This window comes from Crocodylus porosus, unplaced genomic scaffold (assembly GCF_001723895.1).
Source record: "Crocodylus porosus isolate Cpor-Errol unplaced genomic scaffold, CroPor_comp1, whole genome shotgun sequence".
Lineage (NCBI taxonomy): Eukaryota > Metazoa > Chordata > Crocodylia > Crocodylidae > Crocodylus > Crocodylus porosus.
This window is the reverse complement of record NW_017728924.1, coordinates 13,090,226-13,114,237: the sequence shown is the minus strand read 5'-3', so window position 1 is coordinate 13,114,237 and position 24,012 is coordinate 13,090,226. Positions and strand designations below refer to the sequence as shown.

At 41.3% G+C, this 24,012-nt stretch overlaps 1 protein-coding gene across 1 annotated transcript in view; it reads right to left on the bottom strand.

Moving 5' to 3' along the window:
* Positions 1-20,341, bottom strand: part of LOC109313742 (homeobox protein CDX-1-like) — a 22,792-nt gene extending 2,451 nt beyond the window's left edge. The window contains exons 1-3 of the mRNA XM_019540459.1: positions 19,909-20,341; positions 9,302-9,447; positions 2,949-3,199 (exon numbers count right to left, since the gene is read on the bottom strand). Coding sequence (XP_019396004.1) covers positions 2,949-3,199; positions 9,302-9,447; positions 19,909-20,341 — 830 coding nt within the window. The remainder of the gene's footprint in view (positions 1-2,948; positions 3,200-9,301; positions 9,448-19,908) is intronic.
* Between the last annotated feature and the right edge of the window lie 3,671 nt (positions 20,342-24,012).

Below are 24,012 nucleotides of genomic sequence, written 5' to 3'. Positions count from 1 at the left end.
TGCCTACATTTATTTATATTATGGTTGCATGTTTGTCATGTTTTCAGGAGTGAGGCTTTTAGCCAGAATCCTTAATAATAAATTGAATTGAATTGAAGTCAAGTAGGATTGACCTGAAAATAGAAATCTTTGCTTAGTGTTGCTCTATACCCAAAGTATCTATACGGTTTCCTTCCACTTGAAGGCCATTATATGCATTTCTGATGGACTTATCTGGAAGATAGAATGCTTTGAGATGCCTGAGTCTGTTAGCCTTGCAAATGCCAAATTACTTTGATGCCCAAATGCTGTTAATCAAGGGCCTTTCTCCAAAACACTCCACCTGACAATAGGAAGAAGCATGACGGAATTTCCAGCTAAAACTGTCTGATAAAGTGCTGTGGTGAATGATGTCTCCCTTTGTATGTACTACTTCTCAAAATAGGCACAACAGAGATAGCAGCAGGAGAGACTTCCATCGTCATGTTTAACTGATCTTCTTAAACCTTGTATGGAAGGACCACTCCAAGACTCATATGGGTGCTTAATCTCAATGCTGCAAGCTGCTACTGCCAGTAAGAAGAGGACTTCTTTTCAGTGTGGGAGAGTGAAAGTATATGATGGAGACACAAGCACATTTGGAGCAGGATTGGATACACTAATTATATTTCACACAGGTCATCAAATAACCACAAGATGGTAAAAATTAAAATGCATCCTTAGATGTGTGAACTGCAGTAAAATTGGTTATTTAGTAGTGAAATTCTGAGTTTTTCTGTTTTAACCATCCCATCTTCCCCCATTTTATATATTTAAGCTTTATATCATGATTAAAAACAGTCTCCAAAAATCGTTCCTGCATTGCAGCTTTTGGTAGTAGGTCTATACTGTGTTGGAAACACTTATGGAAAAGTCATTTATTTTAAAGTTCTTTTATATACAAAGTGATTTTTCATAACTCCACCTTAATCATCAAAATAATATTATATGATATATTTAGGGGGAAAAACAAGAATGTATCCACCCTTAGACTAAGTTTTGGGGTAAATTTTTCCAATGCACAAAAGTAACAAAGGACATGTCTATCTACATTGCCTGTGTGAAAAGCCCAGGAGAACTGCTCAGAAGCCTGTTCCACCCGCTTGCTCGAACTTGGGGTATGTCAAAGGCTGGGACCTGAGCATATGCCCAGAGCTGCTTCCAGGCTGTCTATCAAGTCAGCTTCTTTGCATGTGCACAGGTCCACACTAAACTAGCTGCCCTGCCTGTTTTGGGGGAGTTGGCCTATGCTTAGTGAGAGGAAGGATGAAGGGCATGCTTCAAAGTAGCACTCCTAGGCACTCAGGAGGCAGTGTAGACATGCCCTTAGGCTCCTAAATTCCAATTCAAAACTGGCTTGGATATTTAGGAGGCCAACTCTTGGTGAAAGTCAATAGCACCTTGGGTTCTAAATGCTGAAGTCACCTTTAGGATCTTTGTCATCATGTCACTCACATCTAGACTACAGACCTATTGTGCCTGGCTCCCTTAGATATACTCCTTGCTCTGCACGTGATAACCCTTCTCAAGTGAAAGCAGTGCAGCTATGTTCACATGGCACCAAGGGAAGGCTAATTAGCACTGTGGAGTTAGGCTGCCTCTAGCCTCTAATTAGCACTGTGGAGTTAGGCTGCCTCTAGCCTCATATAGCTGTAGCTGCAGTGCTTCTGCCTGGTGTAGAGTTTTCATCACAGCCTGGTTGGGGGTGCTGCTGTTGGCATGTTAAGCTTGAAATCTAGGCTGTAGGTGCTTTTGAAATGTTATCCTTGGTGCCAACCTAGACACCTAAATACATAGTTAAGCTCCTAAATATGTGTTGTGCTGCAGTTAATGAGCAATCAGCATGTCTGAATGTTAGACTTACATATATATATGTACATATCAAGCCTATATGTGGATTTAGCAGATCACTATTAGGTACCCATTTAAAAAACGGGTTATGCTCAAGCAGAATGTTGGTTTTCTCTTCTCATCTATTCATTTGGCCTTTCAACTTTTTTATACTACAGAATGTGTGAAAACCAAGGAATCCACATAATATGTAGATGCGTTAGCTGTACCTTTTTCCATAGGTTTCATGGTCTCATTAAATGTGATTGTTCCCTTAAACATCTCTAACATCTTAGGGGTTATTTTCCTCTGCTACTTCTCTAAGAAACAAAATGAACTGAAATTATCTTTTTTTTCCCACCAAGAGCAAAACTGGGCTGAGATTCACAGTTCCCTAATTCTTTTCTCTGGAAACATTTATACCAAGTTTTGAAGAGTAGATGCCAGTATTACTTAGCCTTGGAAGTAATTTCTGTTAGAGTAGTGGAGGAGATAAACTGGACCTCATCCCAAAAACCTCAACAGTCTATAGCCAACGTGTTCCAGGCTTTCAGTTGCATAGGCCAAAGAACTTCATTTTTATCAGAGCCATGTGCAAAGTCCAAGAAAGAGATTCACACATGAAACCTATATGAGGAAAAGTAGGGGGAAGAATATACTTTCTTATCAAGACCCATAGTGCTTGCAGAGGCCTTAAAATAGCCGCAGGGATGCAGCACTGTCTGTGGCCTATTTCATATATCTTTTGGCTAGTGGAGCTGCATAGTAGCAGAACAAATGACCACTTCCTTGTCTCTCGTCCAACTTCCCCACCCCTTCCCAACCTCTGTGTTACTCCAGGCAGTGCCTGCTTAGTGACACAGCCTCCTGGCATCCCCTTCCAAGATCTCTCCACAATCAGGACCCCTTGCACACAACAGTTCCATTGTGTTTGACATCTGCTTCTGCCTTCTGTAGACCTGAGAATTGGAGCCTGTGTGCACAAGACCATTATGGTGTTGGGGTATTTTGCCAGCTACAACTGTCCTGTTGAACTGTAGTGCTCCATGTACTGTTTGTTTATAAAGTTCTGTATAAAACAACTCTTTGAACAGCCTTACTGAGAGGCTACGACCTGTTGAAGGTTGCCATTGTGCTGTAAGCCATTCATGGAAAGAGCAGGTGGAGGAGGTGGAGGGGGGAATAAAGAATTGGACATTTCTGAATGAGTTTGTGGGTCAGGAACGGGCATGGGGCTCACTGAGCCAGAGTCACTCTGCATAGAGCTGAGATTGCTGCCATCAAAATGAGTCATTTTCTTCTTCATTAATTTTCTCTCTTTGGCTCTGCGGTTCTGGAACCAGATTTTTACCTGCAGAGAAGCAAAGAAAGAGGTGTGTCAACAGCAAACAGAATGTAGGCTGAGCAGTTACCTAATCACTAGCACAGTGAAAATCAAACATGTATTGATCATTTAGGAGGGAAATAGGAAGCTGTGTAACAGCCAGTTCCTTTCTGAAAAACTTTAACACACATTTTAATGTATTAAATGGAGTGAGTTTTTTAGTATTGCAGGATTTTTGGCATTTTTTGGCTTCCTTGTCTGTTAATGTATTGGTACTAAGTACAAAATGTAATGTAAATGCTTGTACATTTTAATGCAAATGGTGGTGTAAGAGTTTCTCTACACTGAAAAGAGATGCAGTGGTAATTCAGGTTTGGCCAAATTCTGCCAGAGCCCAAACCCTGCCAGAGCCTATGGCCATGTGCCAGTTTTTCAGTACATGCAAGTATATGCAAAAGTATGACTTTTGAACAAAGGCAGGCAAAGAACTTTTTATAGCACAACAAAAGGATGTAATTCACTGTCTCTCTCTCTCAGATGTATTCTCATGTTTCTCCTGATGTTCCTTCCTTCTTTGCCTGACTCCCTTGTTCTTTGTTTCCCCCCTCTTTCTGAGCTGCCCTACAAACAACTTCCTTGTCCACACTCTAATACTCTCTCCACCCTCCACTTTTAGCTCCTCCCCTTATTTCTGCCTCCCTGGCTAGGGACATAAGTTACACATAAACCAGTTTAAGTGGTTTAAACCTGTAACAGAACAGAAGTTCAGTGCACATAAACCAGTTTCAAAATGGCTGAAACTGGTTTAAGATAAACCTGGTTGAATATAGTATCAGACTTAACTGATTTGGGTCAAACTGGCTTATGAAACTTCTGTCCTAGACCCCCTTCCTGGTTCAAGTGAAATCAGAGGACCCCAGCATGCTTTCCAGCCCTGGATTGGGCTGGGCTGGGCTGGGCTGCGCTGCCTGCTTCAGAGATCAGGGCTGGCCCACCCCTCTGCTCTGAAGCTAGAGCGGTGTGGGCTGGCTGACAAGGTGATGGGGGAAGGGGCAAGCTCGGCTGGGGATGTCCCAGCCCCAACAAACCCCAGCTGGGGTCTGGTACTAGGGAGGAGGGATAAACACACCTTCCTCCACTCAAACTTACTGCTGGCTGCAACTGTGGACTACAAATCGCATGGGCACCTGGAAGCAGGAAGAGGAAGTGATGAACAACCCTGCAGAGTCCTGCTGATGTAATTGTGGACTGCAAATCCCAAAGGCCTTGGGAGCAGCAGGAAGAGGAAGTGAGCACACAGCCAGAGAGCTGTGCTCTAGCACCTGACAGCTTCCGGCCTGGGCCACTGCAGGCATATGGCTGCATTTCCTGAATCAACGATAAATGTCTGTTCACTCCTGTTTCAATTTAATCTGTATAGCTTAGACTAACCTACAAAGGCTGAATGGATTTAGCCTCAGGCTTTTTGACTGTCTGTATTCAGCCCCTGTAACAACAGGCTTGCATGTTGCCTTTTAGGTTTCCCATAGGTTAATTTGATTAGTCATAGCATCCTTAATTTTTTTTTTTGTCCCAACAGTGTGTTCTATAGTGTTGCTTTGTCCATGTTCCATGAAACAACTCTTTTGTTTCAGTTCAGCGGTGGCTGCATTTTAGTGGTGGCTGAAATACAGGTCTTGTAACATTCTGAAGTATTCTGGGACCCCCTAGGTAAAATGTTGCTATACATATACAGGTTTTCCTTGCCAGCTGCTGAGGTTAGGTTCCTGAAAGTTCCTGTGGTTGGCAAAACTGTGGTTGGCAAGACAAAAGGCTTATGGGAAAAATGGCAGGTGCTGGGCTGATGCATGGCCATGGAAAACTGTGGTTACTCATAACTATGCACTGTTAGTAGGATCTTCAATCAGTCACACACCTTTGTCTTAACTTTTCATTTTCACTAAAGAACTTCTCCTGCCATCTATGCTATGCAGATACTTTTGGAGAAATAAGTGGACCCATATCTCCTAGTATCTCTGGCATTTCCCTGCCCCATCAATTATGTCCATTTACTCTGCCAGAACCACAAAATCTTACTATATCTGGTACCATCTATGCATGTGCTTCTAGTTGGTACTGAGACTGACCCAGGTATCATCCATGTAATTACTAACTCTAATCTACGGGCATAACTAAGATGGTTAAGAGTTTTTGAAGTTTTTTTCCCTTTTGTTTGTTTTTTACTGATATAGTTATACCTGGTACAATCCTCAGTGTGGATCAAGTTATTTTAGTATAAAGTGGTCATATACCAATATAACATTATATTTCATATGGGAATAAACTGCATCAGCATGAGAAATCCATCCTGGCAGTGGGGGTTGAGAGAGGTAGCTAATCCTACTGGTATAGTTAGAGGAGTGTATACAAGTATTTTGTATAAAGAAAGTTAAAATATGAAACTTAGGCCCCCTCTACACATTACAGCCCAGGCACAATTAACCAAGTAATCACTCCTCAAGTTTTGATGCAATTACACCTTCAGCCAATTAATGGCATGATAAAACAAGCAATAAGCTATAGGGTTATTCCACAAAAATGTGTAATAACTCTGTAGCTTGTTCTAATCATGTCATTAATTGAACGTGTGGCCTAGTGCTCCCCTGTCGCTGGGAGCCCCATCAACTAGGGGACCGTTAGCCATAGGGGTGCACCACTCCCTTCTAGCCCTGCACTGACAAGGCTCACGGTGGTGGCAGCATCCTCAGCTTTGGGGCTCACAGCAGCGGCAGCATTCTCCCTGCAGCCTCGGCTGCAAGCCCTGCAGAGCACATCAGCTGTGGGGCTCGCAGTGGGGGCAGCATAGAGAACTTTGTCCCCATTGTGACTCCCGCTGGGTGTGGGGCTTAAAGTCACAGGAGCCAGTTCTGGGGAAGCCTGGGATCATGATTCCTGCACCAGTGATAAGATGAGATCTAATCCACAATCACACCTCCTGCCATGCACATGATGTGACAGGAAGCATGATTTTGTGGATCATGCTTTGATCCTAATGCACCTTTACCTGCACATGTAGAGGGGCACAAATAATTCAAATGGTTTATGACTGAATTTGTGTATCTATTCACATTGTTTGTCAAGGTACATGGCAATATATTTCAGATTAGAATGAGGCCCTCTCAATGGATTACTGCATCAAACATGTACAGATTTATTTCTAAGCACAGATCTTTTGAACAGATCAACACTCGCTGTCTAAAGTTCTGGAAATATTTTTCAGTTTGAAGTTGATATGAAACATTTTTCATTTACATTATCTGGAGAACATTCTCTCCTACTTCCTGTTCAGCACTTTGAAACAGTTAGTGAAGAAGCTTTCCCAGAGAATCATTTCAGGCTTTCACCCTGAGCTAAGTAATTAATCTTCTTCATTAATGGCACTATAGAAGTCTAGTGAAAGTTGTATAGGCTGAAATCCTATGCATCATTTAGGTGCCATGTAAGCCTGAGTTTGCCTAGTAATCAGCATCGTACCTAGACTCCTGGCAGCCCTGGGCAAACTTTTAGTACCTGTCCCCCCTTCATTAGAGATAATGATAATAATAATACAATTACCATTTTTAGACCCCCTGTCTGGGCCCCAGGTGGCTGCCCAGTTCTCCTATGCCTGTGTCTAGCCCTGCTAGGAATGGCTTAAGTCAGTGATTCTCAGCCAGGGTGCCTTGAGATTCTTTCAAGGATGTTATGGAGTGATACATGGTTGTTAGCATTGTTAGGTGTGCATACATAAGATACACAAGATACACAAGCTAAACCCAGCGATATAAAGTAGGAATCAATAGTGTTAAAAACATCCTGACCTATTCTGGTCTTTCTGAATTTTTTTGCAACAGAGGAATTGCACTGTTTTTCAAAAAACAACTGAAAACTAAGAGCTGGCATTTTCTGATGGGGTGTCTTGATACTTTTGATACTCTACCAGGGGGTGCGTTATACCTAAAAAGTTGAAGAACCACTATTTTAAGTGATGCATAGATGTTGTTCTGATTTTGGACACGGGTATAGTTGATCAATGAGAGCAAAGCAAGTACTGCAAACACATTGCCATGGATATTTGAACAAATTTCTTATAGAAATTGAAGATTGTGTCAAATAGTTTTCTTCAACTGTTATCATAAAAAGGTTAATTTGCAGGAATGATCATCAGATCAGTGAGTTTCAAGTGAATATTGTAGAATGTTCATAGAAACAAATCTTAAGTGTATAGTTAAGAGCATAATAAAATGCAGATACCAGGAGTTCAATTATATAATAAGAGATAATACACGTATCATTTGACCTACTAACCAGTTAAAAAAACCTGACTGTTCAATAATCAACCACTTGCAATGAACTCTTTGCTGAAGATCAAGAAATATTTTTGACACTTGGGTCTGTTTCTCCATTTCCTTACACCTTGTTTGTCATTTGTACCCAGAGGAAGGGAGTTCATCCTAGTGATAAAATGCTACTTTTCCAATTTGGTGGCTTTTTACAGATGGTTAACTCTAAAAAGTGCATCTGATTGGAGAATTAGGCATGTTATTCAGGTAATAATTTTGAATCATACTTGAGAAAATTGTGGCATGGCTGCATAGTATGAAAACAGCAAAAGTGGAAATTGCTAATGATATAACCCAGTGGGAATTATCCATTGATCTCCATCAATAATACTCATCAATTTTTACTCCACTGCCTGTGTTCAGTGCATTGATTGAAGGAACCCCCCACATAAAATGGTACAGAACAAATGCTAACCATGAAATAATTATTTGTACTGCTCTGTGGGAGATCTAGCTTGACTTCTTATCTCACTTGCTTGCTTCCGGGGCCAGCTGGGCTTGGAAGTGTTTTAGAGCCAGAGGCCATGTGCCCAGGCCCTTTGAGAGGAGGAGGAGGCACACAGGCTGTGAGTGCTGCAGGAGCAATGTACAGACATTGCAATTAGCTGATTGAGGAGTGTGACATTGATGGGTTCCAGAGCAACATGTATTCAGGTCTTGGACAGGATGGTGGTCTTGTAGGGCCTCATGAATAGAGAAAAAAATGGGGCAAATATGAAATGGGGACAGAGTCCTCCAGTAAATGTGAAGGGGAACTGGAGGGACAAGTAAGTATTTTTTCTTAATATATGTCCATTTGTCAGTTGGAGTCAGTAGCTCTGTTTCTGCTAGGTTGAAGTTCTGGCCCCGCTTAAATCTATAACAAAACCCTGGAATGAAGTCAGGTCAGGATTTTTCCCTGGGCTTTTTGGCGAAAATTTTCCACCACTGTTCCCACTGGTTTAGCTCCATCAGTGTAGACAAGGCTCCAAGATGCTGCTGGTGTTTTAAGGGTTGTTGGTTGTAGTCATGTTGGTTTAAAGACCTAGGCAGGCATGGTTCTTTGGGTAGATGTGATATCTTTTATTAGACAAACTAAATAGTTGGAAGGAATTGTTCTTTTAAATAGTTGGAAAAATTGTGCCCAAAAGCTTGCAAAAAAACAATTTTTCCAACTATTTAGTGGTCTAATAATAAATATCACATCTATCCAAAGGACCTTATCTGCTGGTGTTTTAAGACCTCGTCAGCTATCCTTTCTTGGAGCATATCTAAACAGCATTTTGCTTAAGATGCTGGCAGCTGCCTGTACCTAATCTGGATTTGTGTGTGCACCATTGTTATTGCAGGTAGAGCTTGCACCAGTCTTGGCAGTGATGCTGTGAAATATAGAAATAATGCCCTGTTAGGCTAGGGACAGAAATTACGCATGAACTGGTATAAGTGTTTGGAAACTAGTTCAAATCTGTAACACAACAGAAGTTCAGTGCTCATAAACTGCTTTCAAAATGGTAAAACCAGTTTAAGATAAACCTGATGGATGTACTATTAAACTGAATGGATTTAGGTTAAATAGGTTTATTGAACTTCTGTCCCTGATCTTGTAGACAAGTACAGTGCAACAGATCTCATACAGCTGAACAGGTCAGTGGTCTGCATTATAATAGTCCAGCTGCACTGCTCCATACTTAGGGACATTAGGATAGTCATGCTTTTAACCAGTTTTCTTGTCTCCTGAGCAGTAATAATAAATGCATAGGAAATGCTGAATGTGTGACCCATACTCTACCTGTCTCTCGGAAAGTCTTAGGTTTGCAGCAAGTTCAGACTTCCTCCTGATAGTAATGTATCTGTTGTAATGAAATTCCTTCTCTAATTCTAATCTCTGATGATCTGTATAAACCACCCGGTACTTCTCTCTTGTTCTTGTTTTACCTGTTTTAAAAGAAAAAAGACATACAGCTTTGAGCTACAGTTTTTAATTCCAGCAGCACAAAACACTTTCCTTTGCATTTGGAAAAAAAATGTTCCTGGACATTTTGTGCCTGATTCTTCTCTCACCTACCCCAGGGTAACCACTGACATGAGGAGAGTTGTTCTTGATTTACAGCACAGGAGACTTAGGCCACCAGCATTTAGTTTTGTTCTTAAACAAACAGATGACAAGCTGATGTTCTGACTTCTTTATCATCCCTTGCATTATCATTTTGAGGGGAAGATGGGGTTAAGAACTGGGAGTCAGGAAATCTGGATTTTGTTCCTGGTTCCAGCGCAGACTTCCTGCATGACCACAGATGATCCATGGAACATTTTTACTGCTCAGTTCCTTGTTTTAAAATTGAGACGCTGATACCTGTATCAAAGGGGAATGGTGGGGCCTATTTCACTGGCTGCAGTCCTCCAAAATCGCCTGCACTATTAATGTTATGAAGGCAATAGCAGTAAGGGTTATAGAGAGACACAGTATTATTATTTCAATTTAATAGGTATCTCTTTTCTTCCTGGATTAAAAAAGAGAGACAAATTATGAGGGAGATAAACTATGGACATCAGTGTGAGGAATTTAAAAAAAAGCAATGGCTTTTCATGTAATAATAAGCAGAGAGAGAATGAGAGACAAATAATGCTTGATGTAGGGTAATGGTCAGTGTCAAATCCTAGTACCAATGTCTCTTTCACTGATTCCATTAGTACATCAAATCTGGATGGAAGGATGGAGCTGACATGGTTCAGCAGGATGAGGGATGCTGAGGAGGTAATTGTGAATGGCAAAAAGCAGTGAGGACAGATGCAACTATGTGGAATTTCTGGTCAGAAAGCTTATTAATCCCATAACTGGTAACTTCTCAGAGCTATCAGTTGTAGCCATGTTGGTCTAAGGACAGGCAGACAGGGTTCTTTGGGTAAATCCGGTATCTTTTATTAGACCAACTAATATAGTTGGAAAAAAATCTTCTTTGCAGGCTTTTGGGTACAAAAACATAAGGGTGAATATTTGGGTGAAGATTTTTTTCCAACTATATTAAAAAACGGAGGAGAAAAAGTCTTCTTTGCAAGCTTTCACGTATAAACACCCTCAGAGAAAATATGTTGTTTTTTTAATTCCTTGCACTAATGTCCAGAGTCTGTCTCCCTCATAAATTATGATTTGTCACCCGTTTTAGACCCAGAAAGAAAACATACCCAAAAGCTTGCAAAGAAGATTTTTTCCAACTATATTAGTTGGTCTAATAAAAGATATCGAATTTAGCCAAAGAATCTTGTCTGCCTAACTTCTCAGGCTAGCAGTGAAAAGCCCTGATCAGAATCTGCCAAGGTCTGCAAGAGCTTAACAGCCACCTTAAACAAAAGGTGTGTCAGAGCCTCCCTTTCTCCAAGGTTTGCTAAAAAGTTGACAGAGGGTATGTCACAAGCCTTCTAGGACTATTGTGTATCCTGCTGACCAGCAGCATCTCATTGCTTTCTTGCACTCCTCTGTCTGACTGTGACCCTCTGTTGTCTCTTGTCCTATGCTTAAATTGAAAACTCTCCAGGGTAGGGAACATCATTGTTTTTTGTTTGCACAGCCCCCAGGACAGTGGGTCCCAGGCCATGATTGGGTCTTCTAGGTGCTATAGTAATAAAAATAATAACCAAACAGCTCCCTTGAAACTAATGTCCTGCATTATTCTGAAGGCCTGCTCTAGCCTGCAATCTAGAACAGCCTGCATCTGGGCTACCTCCTGGCCTTATTAGGTGTTCCTATCCTTATTTGCTAGGACTTCCACCAAACTGTGATTTTGGGAGAACTAACTACCAAACTAACAGGTGCACAACTGTTGAAGGAGGTAACTAGTCTTCTTTTATGGAGTCATAATCTTGATGTAAGCACCAGCTGGGGATGCATGTGAAAGGGCAGAGAGATATGTTCAAGTTTCCCTCGCCAACCATGGTTTTGAGTATCCACGCTTCAGAGAAAGAGGGGGGTACAATCTCAAAATAGCCTGCATGGCCTCCCTGGCCCTGCTCATGCCTCTCACTGCCCCCACAGCCTTGCTGGTGCCCCTCACCCCCAACCCACAGCCCCTGCTCCCCCAGTCCTGTCGGTTTTGCCAACCACGGGAACTTTCAGGAACTTAACCCCCGTGGCTGGCGAGGGAAACCTGTAATTGATTTGCACTTAACAGTTGTGAACATACCTGAATTTCAGGCGTGTAGTCTCACAGCTGGCACTCTTCTTCTCCATGAAGCTGAATGGCTTGTAACTCCTGCTCCACATTTCCCCCTCCACCCACCCCCTTTTAACTCCCCTACAATTTTGAATTGAAAAGGTTCCCACAGAAGAGAAATCTGTGGACCACAAATCAAGCAGGTTCCTGAAATACTTTATCCTTTATTTCTGGGGCATGTCCTCACTGGTTCTGCCGAGAGAGAGCTTTCCCCAGCTCTGGAAGAAGAGGGAGGGTTTGGCCCTGATAAATACAATCAAAGATTCCAGAGTGAATAGCATCCCCCGATCCCTCGCACCTCAAATCTGTCCACTCAGAGGAGCAGCATATGAGCAATGTATTTTCCCCTTCTTTCAACATCTGAAAATCAGTGTTGCCCTGACTGGTAATTTTTGGCCCATCAAGCTGGTCTTTAGAACATGACCCCTTTGCAGCAGAGATTTTCTTGTTGACCTGTGTTTGTAGCATCCTGCTCCATGACAGGAGATCTTAGGCAAATAATAGTTCACTGCAGAGAATAGATAATATTCTGCCTCTGGCTATGGATGACACTGATCCAACCAGTATGTCAGACATGCTTTCTGTGATCTTCCTGTTTCCCAGCCTGAAGAACAAGGTTCCATATTTTATATATTTGGTCCATTAATCTGCACATTCTCTCAAGCTGGGTCCTTGGGCAAGAACTAAGTATTAATAATGGCAGACAACAACCTATCCCCTGTAAGTATTAATAATGGCATTTGAGTGGCATCTCTCAGCTTTCTTGAGCCACTGAATTTGTATAGTTTGGAGTCAGGCCAGACTCTTTCTGGTGAGGAAAAATATTTTTATCAGTATTTGTATTTGCTGTGCTTAATTTTTTCCCCATAAAGTTAGCTGTACTGTATGTCAAATTTGTACCCTTCCCTGGAAAGGATTCCAACTCCTAGCTACTCTGAAGTCATCACAGTAAAAACAGTGTCAAACTGCATCAGGAACAGAATCAAACTATTGCTTATATGAATAGCCAAGTTAGAAGCTCTGTTAATTTTAAAATACTATGGTAAAAACATGAGAGGTCCTGAACAAGAGTGGTTATTCAGTGTAGCCCACATAGGTATCAGTGCATTTGTTTTCATTCATTGGAAGTGTAAATTGTTTGTTTAACATATGGTCACCTGTGGTGCTTTAATGCCTTACTTGATATTTTTTAACTTCTTTTGATCTCTCTAGCCTGTGTTTTGCTTAGGGGTTTCTCCCCTTTAAATGTGAATTTGGGGTCATTCCCTGGAACAGAATGCCTAAAATGTTTCCCTAAACTCTCTATTGTGGTGTTAAGATGAAGTACACAAAAGAGCTACAAGGTGATCTTATCATGGACTCTATTCACATTCAGAAGCCATAAACAAATATCAGATCTTCCTTTTATCTCCAAAAACAAGAAGTAAGCCAAAGAGACACCTTTCAGTTTCTGATTTTAATTATCTGGGGAGGAATTTTCCTTTGCTTTTGGAACTGAAGCAGAAACTAAGTATATTTGCAAAACAAGGGTGCTTACTTCCCCATACAACTTACTTATTATTATACAAGTACCTTTCTGATTTCATTGTAGCTGTGATAATACAGTATGGTTCTGTTTTCAAGAAATGCAGTTTTCAAATCTAGTTAAGAAGGTTGCTTTACAAAAAAATTAAAAAGTAAGAACGAAATTCTGACTTATATGGTGGATCTTCACTTGAATATTGTTGCTTTCTTACATGTTCAGAATGATGCCTACCAAACTATCAGTACTGAGATCTGCCAGGACATCTAAGAAAATGTTTGCAGTAGTTGTGTAAAAATCTGTTTTATTAAGGCTCGATCCAATGTTCATTAGAACTAGTTGGAATCTTTTCAATGTCAGTGGCCTCTCACAGCCTTCCGGGGGATAAGAATTATGATTTATCACTTAAAAGGTGAAAAAGAAACTTTAAATTCAATCCTTTAGACAAATCTTGCTCACCGTACTCAGTGTCCCTGGATTCAGCCTTTTGTTAGTGGACTTCCCCTGGTCTAATTGTGGCCTGGCTGGTCTCATTGTAACCAGCCTGTAGGACCAGTTTTTACTGAAGACATTCTCTGTTGGAAGGACTGTATTATGTAAATTGTTTTTCTTCACTTGAACTACCAGAAGTTTACTAGAAGCTACCAGAAGTCAGAGGTGGGAAAGGTCTTAACCTACATTGTAATGTACCCTCCAAGCAGTAATGCCTGATTGGCTGGTTCTGAGAAGCAGTTTGAGAACAGGGAATTTTGCCCAAGATTCATTTTTACAAATTATGATAATCTGAAAGTGCTAATGGAATAATGGGCTTCACCTGACATTCATGGTTTACTCTACACCTTGCAAAGGGGTTTGTAACAGTTCTTTTGTGGGACCCCCACTTACCCTAGCAATCTTTGTGACTGGCCAGGGTTGAGTGGGGGGAAGGGAACAGCTTTCCCATTGGTCATAAAATTCACAGAGCATTTCTTCTGAAGACAATAAAGCTAGGAGAAGGCCCCTTTATTTGCTGTGAAAATCATCACCCTTTCCGGCAATATAACTCCTGAAGAAAAGAGGGAGAAGGAAGAGACAGGACTGCATATCAAAGCAAAAAGAAGTGTTAAAAGGGTCTGTTGCCTCAGTATGACAGATAGACCTCAAAACCTAAGACAATGTAGCTCAGGGAAGGAAAAAAAATACCCTCAGACCTCACAACTAGTTTACAAAGCAAAATAAATTAGCATTAGAACTGGCTCTGGCCTCTTTTTCATCCTCCATTCTTAACTGTTCAGGAGTGTCCTCCTGCCTCATGTATGCTAACATCACTCAAAAAAATCTTGGATCTACCTATGCTCATATAGATACCTATGTAGATGCCACAGTTATGTGAATGAAAATTGTGCTGATCTGAGGGCACCTGAAGTCAATGATAGAATAAAGGGCAAATTCTGGCCTGCCAGTGGGTCTGAGCTACAGAGTTCAAATGTGCATAATTTCAATACTGGGGTTAGTGTCTGGATCCATCCATTGCACACAAATGGGGAATCTGCAAAACTCATATACAGACACAATTTTGATTTTGCATATCTTCAGATTAGAATCAAGGGTCTCTTTCACATCCCTCTAATTAGATATGCCTGGAGTTTCTTTAATAAGTAATGATAGAAAGGTCAGAATGAATCCAAAGTGGATATTCTGAAATAGTTACAATGAAAATTCAGCTTCCTTTTATTTCAGAAGCGTTATATGGGCCCAGTCTGGCATATATGCTTGTGAGTAACTCAGGCTCCACAAAGAAGACCTTTTGAATTGAATAGTACTACCCATGAATAAAATGATGTGCATAAATGCTTCCAGGATCATGTTCTATGTGTCTGCATACTATGTGAAACATTCTTTCTCTGTTCTGAAGGTAACGCTTGTCTCTAATAATATATTATCACTGTATATATTTGGGAAGATCCATGCTTGAAGGGAAAAAGCATAATATTTGAGTTGAGACGTGTTATGTGACTTTAAGTGCAGGATTTTGCTCCCAGTTATGTTGACTTGTCTGACCAGGATTTTCTACTCGGGATCTCTTCTGATGTTTTGTGCTAGAACTCACTGGCCCAATTCTGTTCTTGGTTTTCCTAGTATAAACTTGGAGATACCACACTGAAGTAAGCCACATCAAATCCACTGGATCCATAGCAGAATTTCTCTCCATCTTTTCTCACTTTCCACTGCTGATTGGATGGGTCCCCTGCTCAACATGTAGATTTTGGATAGCAGAAGTGTGTAAACTGCTGAAAAAGGGATTTCTCTTAATGTGCTCCCTCCTTCATGACTGTAAGTCAAGAGAACAAGGGATGAATTGAAATCCCCACAAATACCCTGTAGGCATTCAGCACCTGGTCAGTATGGGCCTTTAGGAGGAGGGCAGTTCCTTCCCATGGCATTTTTTCTCTTTCTCAAGATGCAAGGAATGGAGTTGCTGTGCTCTTCAAAGGCTAAGTAGTGTCCTTTGGCAAGCGTCAGTGATGTGAGCTTGACATGTAGGATACTTGTCATAACCGGTGTGTGACCTGTCTTTTCAGAATAAAACTGTCATTGGACAAGGATGATATCGGAGTCATTGTGTACAGGAAGTGTCTCGCTCTGCTTTTAATCACTTTCCCTCCATCCCCTTTCTTATCCCATCATAAAACCCTGTGCCTCTTTTCTACTTTATGATAAGAAAGAGCCACCTCTTTTCTTCTGCCCCACAGCTCTGTGACTAAATTCACATTGTTAGTGACACTGCCGGCGAAGTGAATTGTCACCAGTGTCTCAAAGCCTTGGTTTTGTTATGGCTTCACCTCAGTTTGTGAGAAAACACCACTGCTGCTGTCTCACAAAACCGGAAAGTCACATTTCTGTCTCTTCTGCGAAAATGCAAGGGTGCGCTCTCTTCCTGGTAGATGTCATAGACATTCGGGCCGGCAGGGACCTTCATCGAGTCCAGCCCCCTGCCCCAGGGGCAGGAAGTCAGTAGCAATGAAACCCAAAGGGGGTGAATTTTGGTATGGTCCAAACCACATTTTTTCAGTTTCCCCTGAAAATTTTCCCTTTGAATTCTTTTGAAAACGTGAGGAAAACTGAAGGATGTACTGGGATCTTTGCCAGGGCTTTAAGGTGACCCTTTTGGTAGTGGACAGTCGCCTTGTCTGTCTTTGCCCCTTTGTGTGGTAACTTTGGAGCGGGAAGGGGCAACTGTGAGAGAGAAGGGCATAGCCCCAACTATATCCTGAGGTAAAAAAACCTGAATGTTTAACGCTCAAACATTTTCCTCCTAAAAGTCTCCTCTGAGCCCTTCTCTGAAGTCCTAACATATTTTGCTTTCTTTTCTTTGTTCAACCCCTTAAACAGCGCAATGACCAAGCACTCAATCCAAATGTTGCCAGTGGGTATAAATCTAGGCCCCACCCTGCTCCAATGCCAAAGCACCTAGGAGAGGGGGTTATAAACCCAAGAAAATATCTCCTTCAACCTGCAAATGATGGACTAAAGTAATGTGTTACTAAAGTAGCACCACCAAACTGACAGGCCAGTCCCTGATGTTGCATCCTGAGAAACATCTTTTCCACTGGTGTAAACTGGAATAATTCAGTTGATTTCACCTTTTCCCACCTAAGAACCTGGTCTTAACTGCACTCTTTTTTTTTCTCTTTTCTTTACATGTAAACTGTAACCACAAGAAAGAAGAACAGTGGTGGAAAGACATCCAGGGAATAAGACACTAATAGAGAATGGGTAATAGGTTGTCCTTCAGCACTTGTGAGGTCAAGAGGGCAGAAAACGATAGTGAGAGAAGCCCACTGTAAAAATCATTGTAGGTGGAGAATTTGTTCCATATTAGGGCTCCTGCCTGTAGTCCTTATTCACAGGCAAGACGGCTCCTGTGAGTAATCCTAATGCAAGCAGCTCTGCTGAGTTCCCAGGGAATTATTAATGGGAGCAATCCTTGTAGACTTGCAAGATTATCTTGCATTAATATTCATTGACTGTATTCAATTAATCTAATTTATTTTGGCTTCTGGCTGAGCGACTATGGGCAAGTTGGCTCTTGAGCTTCAGTTTTTTTCCTCTGTAAAAAAGGGGCAACAGTACTTGGGACAGCTAATTTGATAATGGGCTTGATTCTGGGGTCCTTATATAGGCAAGCTTTTACTGAAATTGCTGGTAGTTGTGCTGAACAAACAAAATAGTGATGGATCAGACTTAATATTTGTACAGGGCTCGGAAGGTGTAAACTGCAGTGGGTTTCCTCCTAAAGAATGGTGTGCACCATGGCCTGGCAAACATTTAAGCATTTGCAACTGGCTTACTAAATGGAAAATACTCCTATATCTCACTTGAACTCACACTTACATGCGTAGGACCTATGAATGTTAAGGATGGTAGTTAAACAAGTTTAACCATGATGGAAAACTTGAGAACAATTTGTTCCTTTTAAAAGCAGGATAAGAAGCTGGAAGAGAATGAGGGCTAGGAGCTGGACCCTCCCTAGTGAAATGGCTGTTGTGGTTGAGCTGAGCTTTCCAGAATTAAAAATTAATTAGCGGAGAGAACAGGCAATAGGAAAAACTTGCTGTTTTGATATTATTGCTCAGAAGGAAGGATTTCTCTTATTAGGCCTGATCCAATACCCAGTTAAGTCAGTGGAAAAGCTCCCAGGGCATTCAGTGCCCCTTTGGTTGACTTTTAGGCATTTGAATAAGAATCACCTTTGTGGGGTCTGATCCTATGAGATGCTGAGCACCTTCAGCTCCTTTTGAGCTCCTAAAAGTTGAGGGCCTCATTGGAGCAGGCAGTACAGAATGGAAAGGTGTGAGCACTTCACACCCGTGCTTCCTGCTGCAGGCTCTGCACCTTGCATGACTGAGAGCTGTCAGGGCTAATATGGAAGAGCCCAGGTCATGCTATTAGGTGGGCAGTGACAAGGTTCTTGTTCTTTACATGTGTAATACAGTGCCCACCAGGTGAGAAGGCTGCACGGGCAGGTAAGGAGATGGGAGCTGCTTAGGAGATGAAGGCTGCCCGGAAGAGTTTGTAGTCCAAAATGATAGGTATGAAAATGTAGGAGGAATGGAGGATAAGAGCTGAAAAGCAGGGAGGAGGAGTGGGGCATTTTATGTTGGAGGAGGTTTTCTGCCATTTGGCTCATGAGCTCCAAATCTTTGTGCTGTGTATCCTTGATGTGTATTTCTTCACATTTAAAAGAGGATGGATTGTTACTTGGAAGACATAGCGTCTCTTTTAGATGTGAGGGTCTGTGCTTTGGTAGCTGGAGAGTGCTGGAAGTGAAGGAGCTGATTTTAAAAACACCTGGTGCATAACTTCATGTTTTAAGGACTTAAATGGTGATATTCTCTCACACCCAGATTAGTCCCCTGCTCCATAAATTCTCCCATTGATTTCAGGTGTCTTAAACATAATAAAAAAAGACTATTCAGCCTGGGTAGGTCTGCTGCAGTTTGGCCCTAGAAGATCAGATGCACCATTTTAATGTAGGGTTTTCTGTATTTCTTCCATTTGATTATTTAGGATATTGTTTGGTTTTATTTTCCCTTCAGAAATTCAAATCCTGCTTAAATTTAAAGCATTGCTTACAGAGTGCAAAAGACAAAGGCTGGGAAAGGGGAGGAAAGAAATCCCCTGCAGTGTAGCTGAAAGACTTGAGCACCAAACAGGTACTGAGAGCCCTTGATTCCTAGTGGGCAAAATGGGAGCAGAGGATACTCAGCACCTCACAGGGCTTGCTGCTTTCACACACAGTTTTGCCTCGGTTCTTCCCAGGCAGCCTTTTGGTTTTGTTTCCTCTCCCCTGATGGCTGTGTTTTGATTTAGGGATATTTAATTGGCAAACAGTGCTAATTTTGCTGCCTTGTTTCATTCCGTCATCAAACATATCCTTTTCCTAGGGTTTGGGGATTAATTTTTACCTGTTACATGGTTATTGTTGCCTATTACTTTTACCTGCTCAGTTTTACGAATCAGATTGACCTGCTAAGGTTTTTGATTGGTTGTGTAACTAGGGGTTCTAGTGTTCCTTCCTGTGATAAGACAACTGAAGCAAACCTTTCCTTATCTATTCACTTTTAAAACATTAATACTTTAAAAAGGAGCTATGGTGTTGACTCTCTTCTGGAGGCATGATCCTTATCCTTGCTCAATTAACTTGAATTTGTCTTCCTACCTGAGAAAGATCTTCAGGTTTGAAGAAATCATTTTCAGTGTAAAGCCTTGGTTTTGGCATCTATGCTAAATGTATATTTTGGTTTGCATTTTGTCATGCTTACTTTAAAACTGGAGGATAGTTAATGAGGAAAGTAAAAAATCAGGGCTTTAACACTATTTTTTGTTGTTTTTTTCCCCTGGAAATACACCGGCAAATCTCATTTAAATCATACAATTCAGAAATTCAGCCAAGATGTTGCATATTTCATAACAAGTGGGGTCACTTCAGTGCACTGAGCATTTTCTTTTTCTTTAGAAGCTGACTTTTCTTTTGCCCCAGTATCAGATATCAGGAATGGCAATGTAATAAACCATGTGATCAAAGATATCATACAGGAGTAGAATCATGACTTAACGGATAGCAAGAAAATCTGTAAGAAAAATCAGGATTCTCATTCTCCCTAACCCTCAGTGCCCACATACCTGTGGAAGTAGATTGCACCGTTTTCCTCATCCATTCATAAGAGCTGTGCCTTTGAGGGTTGGGAGAGATTTGCTCCGTGTTAATTGTATCTACAGGAGGTAAAACCCCAGATCCAGTAGGATGGAGAGAGTTGTAATCAGCAGAACTGTAGGAGACCTGCCCAGGAGAGGAGCCATTGATCTGTGCAGCAGTAACTGTGCTGGAGGGTCCGGGCCCATAGGCATTCCAATCCTCTCTTTGTGGGCCGTAGTGAGATCCCCAGGTTCCTGAAGTCTGTCCATGGTTGTCCATACTTGGCACATGATGGTATCCCACATAATCTGAGTAGGGTGGCGTGGAGACAAAGTTTTGCACTGGCAGGTTGTTATTGTTGCACCTTGCAGATCCTGGATACATGCTGGCTTCTTTATCCAAGAGATAACTCACATACATGATGCTCATAGCCCGGCTGTGTCTTGCCAGGACATCCTGCTCCTTGCAGTGGTTGTTTGATCTCTTCCCCCTCCTCTTTCTTTCTCTCTCTCTTTTCTAGTCCTGACTGGCTCTATAAATGACTCATGCTAGCCCTGATGTCCCTTTACTACACATGATTAACAATGGTGTTACCAGGTGCTGGTGGTAACAGTTTACTAAGGTTCTGCCTGATGTCACAGATAACTGCCTGCCCCAAAATTACATTTGCATTCAAATGAAGGGCTGACCATGCAGGCAACCCCACCTTGCTGCTAGTTCTGGTGCTTCCTTTCTCACAGATTCTTTATGTATGCCATCCTGGTCCTATCCTCTTTAAATGCACTCTGACCTGCCTTGGTTTTGGCGCCATGTCACACACACAACTAGTAATGGTTTAGAAAGCTAACAAAATAAGTTAGTTGAGCAGTAAGTAGCTCCTAAGGGAAATTTTACATGGAAACACTGAAAAATATAGAAAAATAGCATCAAGGAAACACCACCCCAACTCATCTTATCATTCCTTATTTCTTTTGCGCCTGTACTGTGCTAAGCATTCTTTAGCGAGGAATATAGGAATATAGGTCTGTGCTTCAAGGAGCTTGGTCAGAATCTGTTCAGGTTTCACATTCTGTTTGTCTTATACTTGATACCTGCCAGGTCCAGAGCCATTTTTATGTTCTGGTAGAGCCAAAATTTTCAATATTAAAAATATTTTCATACTGAAAACTAAAAAGGAGATTATGCAGTTCTGATGCAGGGTGATTAAGCACTTGCTAACACAAGCAGCCCTATTGACTTCAACCCATCTTTATTTTGGTGAGCACCTACAAACCACAGCAGACCTATTAATTTTAAGCTATATTTATATTATCAAGGGCATACACAAGATGTCTCCATCCTATAGCAAGCATCTACTTACAGGGGAAGGCTCAGCATTAATGAGTATACTGGTGGGGGTAAGTACTTGTCAAAATGAATGAGGATTCTGCGATTATCTTTGAAGTTTAATTGAAAGAGAGTCTGTTCTGATTGAGGACCCCAAAAATGGTTAATTCCTTCCCTCCTTATGCTAAATGGAACTATCTTATCTGTAATGACCCTGAACAAATTCAGTTTTAATTCTCTTTGGGGATCAGATCCTGCTACCTTTACTCTCACTGGGCACATCTACATGAAATGTTTACTCTGGAGTAGACTAACTCTGCAGTAAATGTCTCTGTTTATATGTGCAACCCTATTAGGCTGCAGGAAACTACTAAACTCTATAGCAGGTTAGTACGTGTAAATATAAGTACTATCCTGTTGCAGAGATTTTTCCTCTGCAGTACTACATGTGTAGACACTGATGTGGCTGGCTGGGGTACAAGGGTGCTTCACTGTGAGGGTTACCTGTCAGCTAGCCCTGCAGTGGAGCATCCTTGTGACCCACCCTGCCCCTCTGCAGCACAAGGTGCATTGGAGCAGTCCTGGATTGGCAGGATGCCCTCCCTCCCCCCAGTCCCCTGTCAGCTGGGGCTGCTCTGACTAGGTCAACAAGCTGTGATCCTGGGTACACGTGTAAACGTGGTGCCCAAGAGCAATAAACTCTGGCACGAATATGTAGGTGTAGACATGCCTACTGAGTAGTGCCTTACCCCATGAGCATATATAAAGTAAAGCAGAATCCAGCTTTTTATCTTTAAGAAAAAAGTGGTAGCTGCTTCCTGTTCATGAACAAACCACCCTGGGATTAATGGAGATAAAACATGCAATAAAAATTCCACTTTTAATTTCTAGAGGGCTTATAATCAATAGTGAGGGAGAGAGGGTATTTTTTTTAATGAGGTAGACACCTTGGCACTGGCTTGGCATGTAACTGCGCTATTTCAGATTTTGAGAAAATCCTTATAATAATGTGATACTTAACTGCACCTTTATTAATGAGCTGACAAGTTGAATGGATATTTTTGTTAAACAGGTGCAAAGTATAATGATCTCTTTCTTTGTTCAGAGATGCATTTTTTCTTTGAGAGTCTTTTGCACTTTGACACCATTTAACCAGGCCCATCATTCTGGTTCCCAGAAGGAAGGAGTCTCTTCACACACCTGACAACACTATTCTGTTTCCTCTCCTGAGACGGGAACATCCTTATGTCCTGGTCACATTAGGGCTAGTAGCTGTATTTGTGGGAATTGTTTTAGGACATGATATTAAAGCTGGGGAAAAGGTGCAGACTTTTTTCCATCAATATCTGTTAATGTTTTCCAGTGGTTTTCTTTGCTTCTTTGCTCTATACTTCCCATGAATGTTTGCTGGATGCAGTTTTACTGGCATGTATTGGTTTAAAAGGACCCTTTCAACCATCAAGGGAATGTTTGCAGAACCTGAAGCTTGCATTTGCACAAACAAGGATTTAGTGCCTGATGTGCTTGTAAGTTCAGTCAGTCATTATTTGCAGCCCTGTGGCTTATCTTACTAATCAAAACAGACCAGTACCTTTCACACGCTAAATAGTTGTTCTCAGTCAATCCAGAATTAAAATAAAATTACATAAGCTTTTGAATAATGCACATAATTGAAGTAAATGTAATACAGATGCTTTAAGGACCACTAATGTGTACATGTGGCAGCTGCCTGATCATGTGATGATACAACTTCTGACCCAGGAGGACAGGCATATCAATGAGATGTCACATTGGTGTCAGAACTCGCTGCATGAATTGGGACCATGGTTTTAGACCTGCTTGTATTAGATGACTGAAGCCATTCTACAGCTGTGATGTTAAATTCTTTGGTGTTCTAGCATAATGCAGCTCCATGGAAGTCATTCATCTATACAGAATATGTTTAAAATTCAATTTGATTTTTGTCTGTACTAGCAAGATGAATCCATATTGATCTTTCTTTATAATTACTTCTCTCTCGGGTTTTTTTCTTTTGAAGTGTCCATCACTGTAGTATCTCTATGGTTTAAACCCACAACTCCTTTCATAGTGTTTCCCAATACATTTTATTCACCCTTACTGCACCATGGAAACAAACCTGATGTGTTATAATTGTGGGTGCTTAACAGCTGCCAGACCTGGAGTGAGATGGTTATAATAGAAAAGACTTATCACTCATTGTAGTAATTTTATTTTAGTTACCTACTTTTAAAATACTAATTTGCTCCAAAACTTGTCTCCTTATAAAACCACACACACACAAACTCCCTCAAATGCAGATGTAACTATAAATCACTCACAGGAAGAAGTCGCAGTTGTTGTGGAACTCATTGACAGTACCACCAGTCCTAGCCCTCCAGCAATCTGGAAACTGCTTTCATTAAGTTTGTTCAACGTTACAGCCTTGTAACCCGTAGGAATATAGTGCAGTAATGGCCCAAAATATAGTAGGCATGATGGGACTTGGCAGCATAATTTGCATCTTGATCCGCTGAGCCTTGGTGTTCAGGAATGTTTGGATCACTGCTCTCTACCAACACGACAATTCTCAACACAGTCATAACACTACTGTGAGAGAGAGCTAGCTTTCACCCTTATTATTTAATAATATGGTATGCTTTTCTGCAGAGAAATCTTTTGCATTTGTGCTGGAAGAAGACAACATTGTGCCTAGATGGTACTTATTAAATCATTCTTTTAGTAAAGTCTCCTAGAATACTAAATAA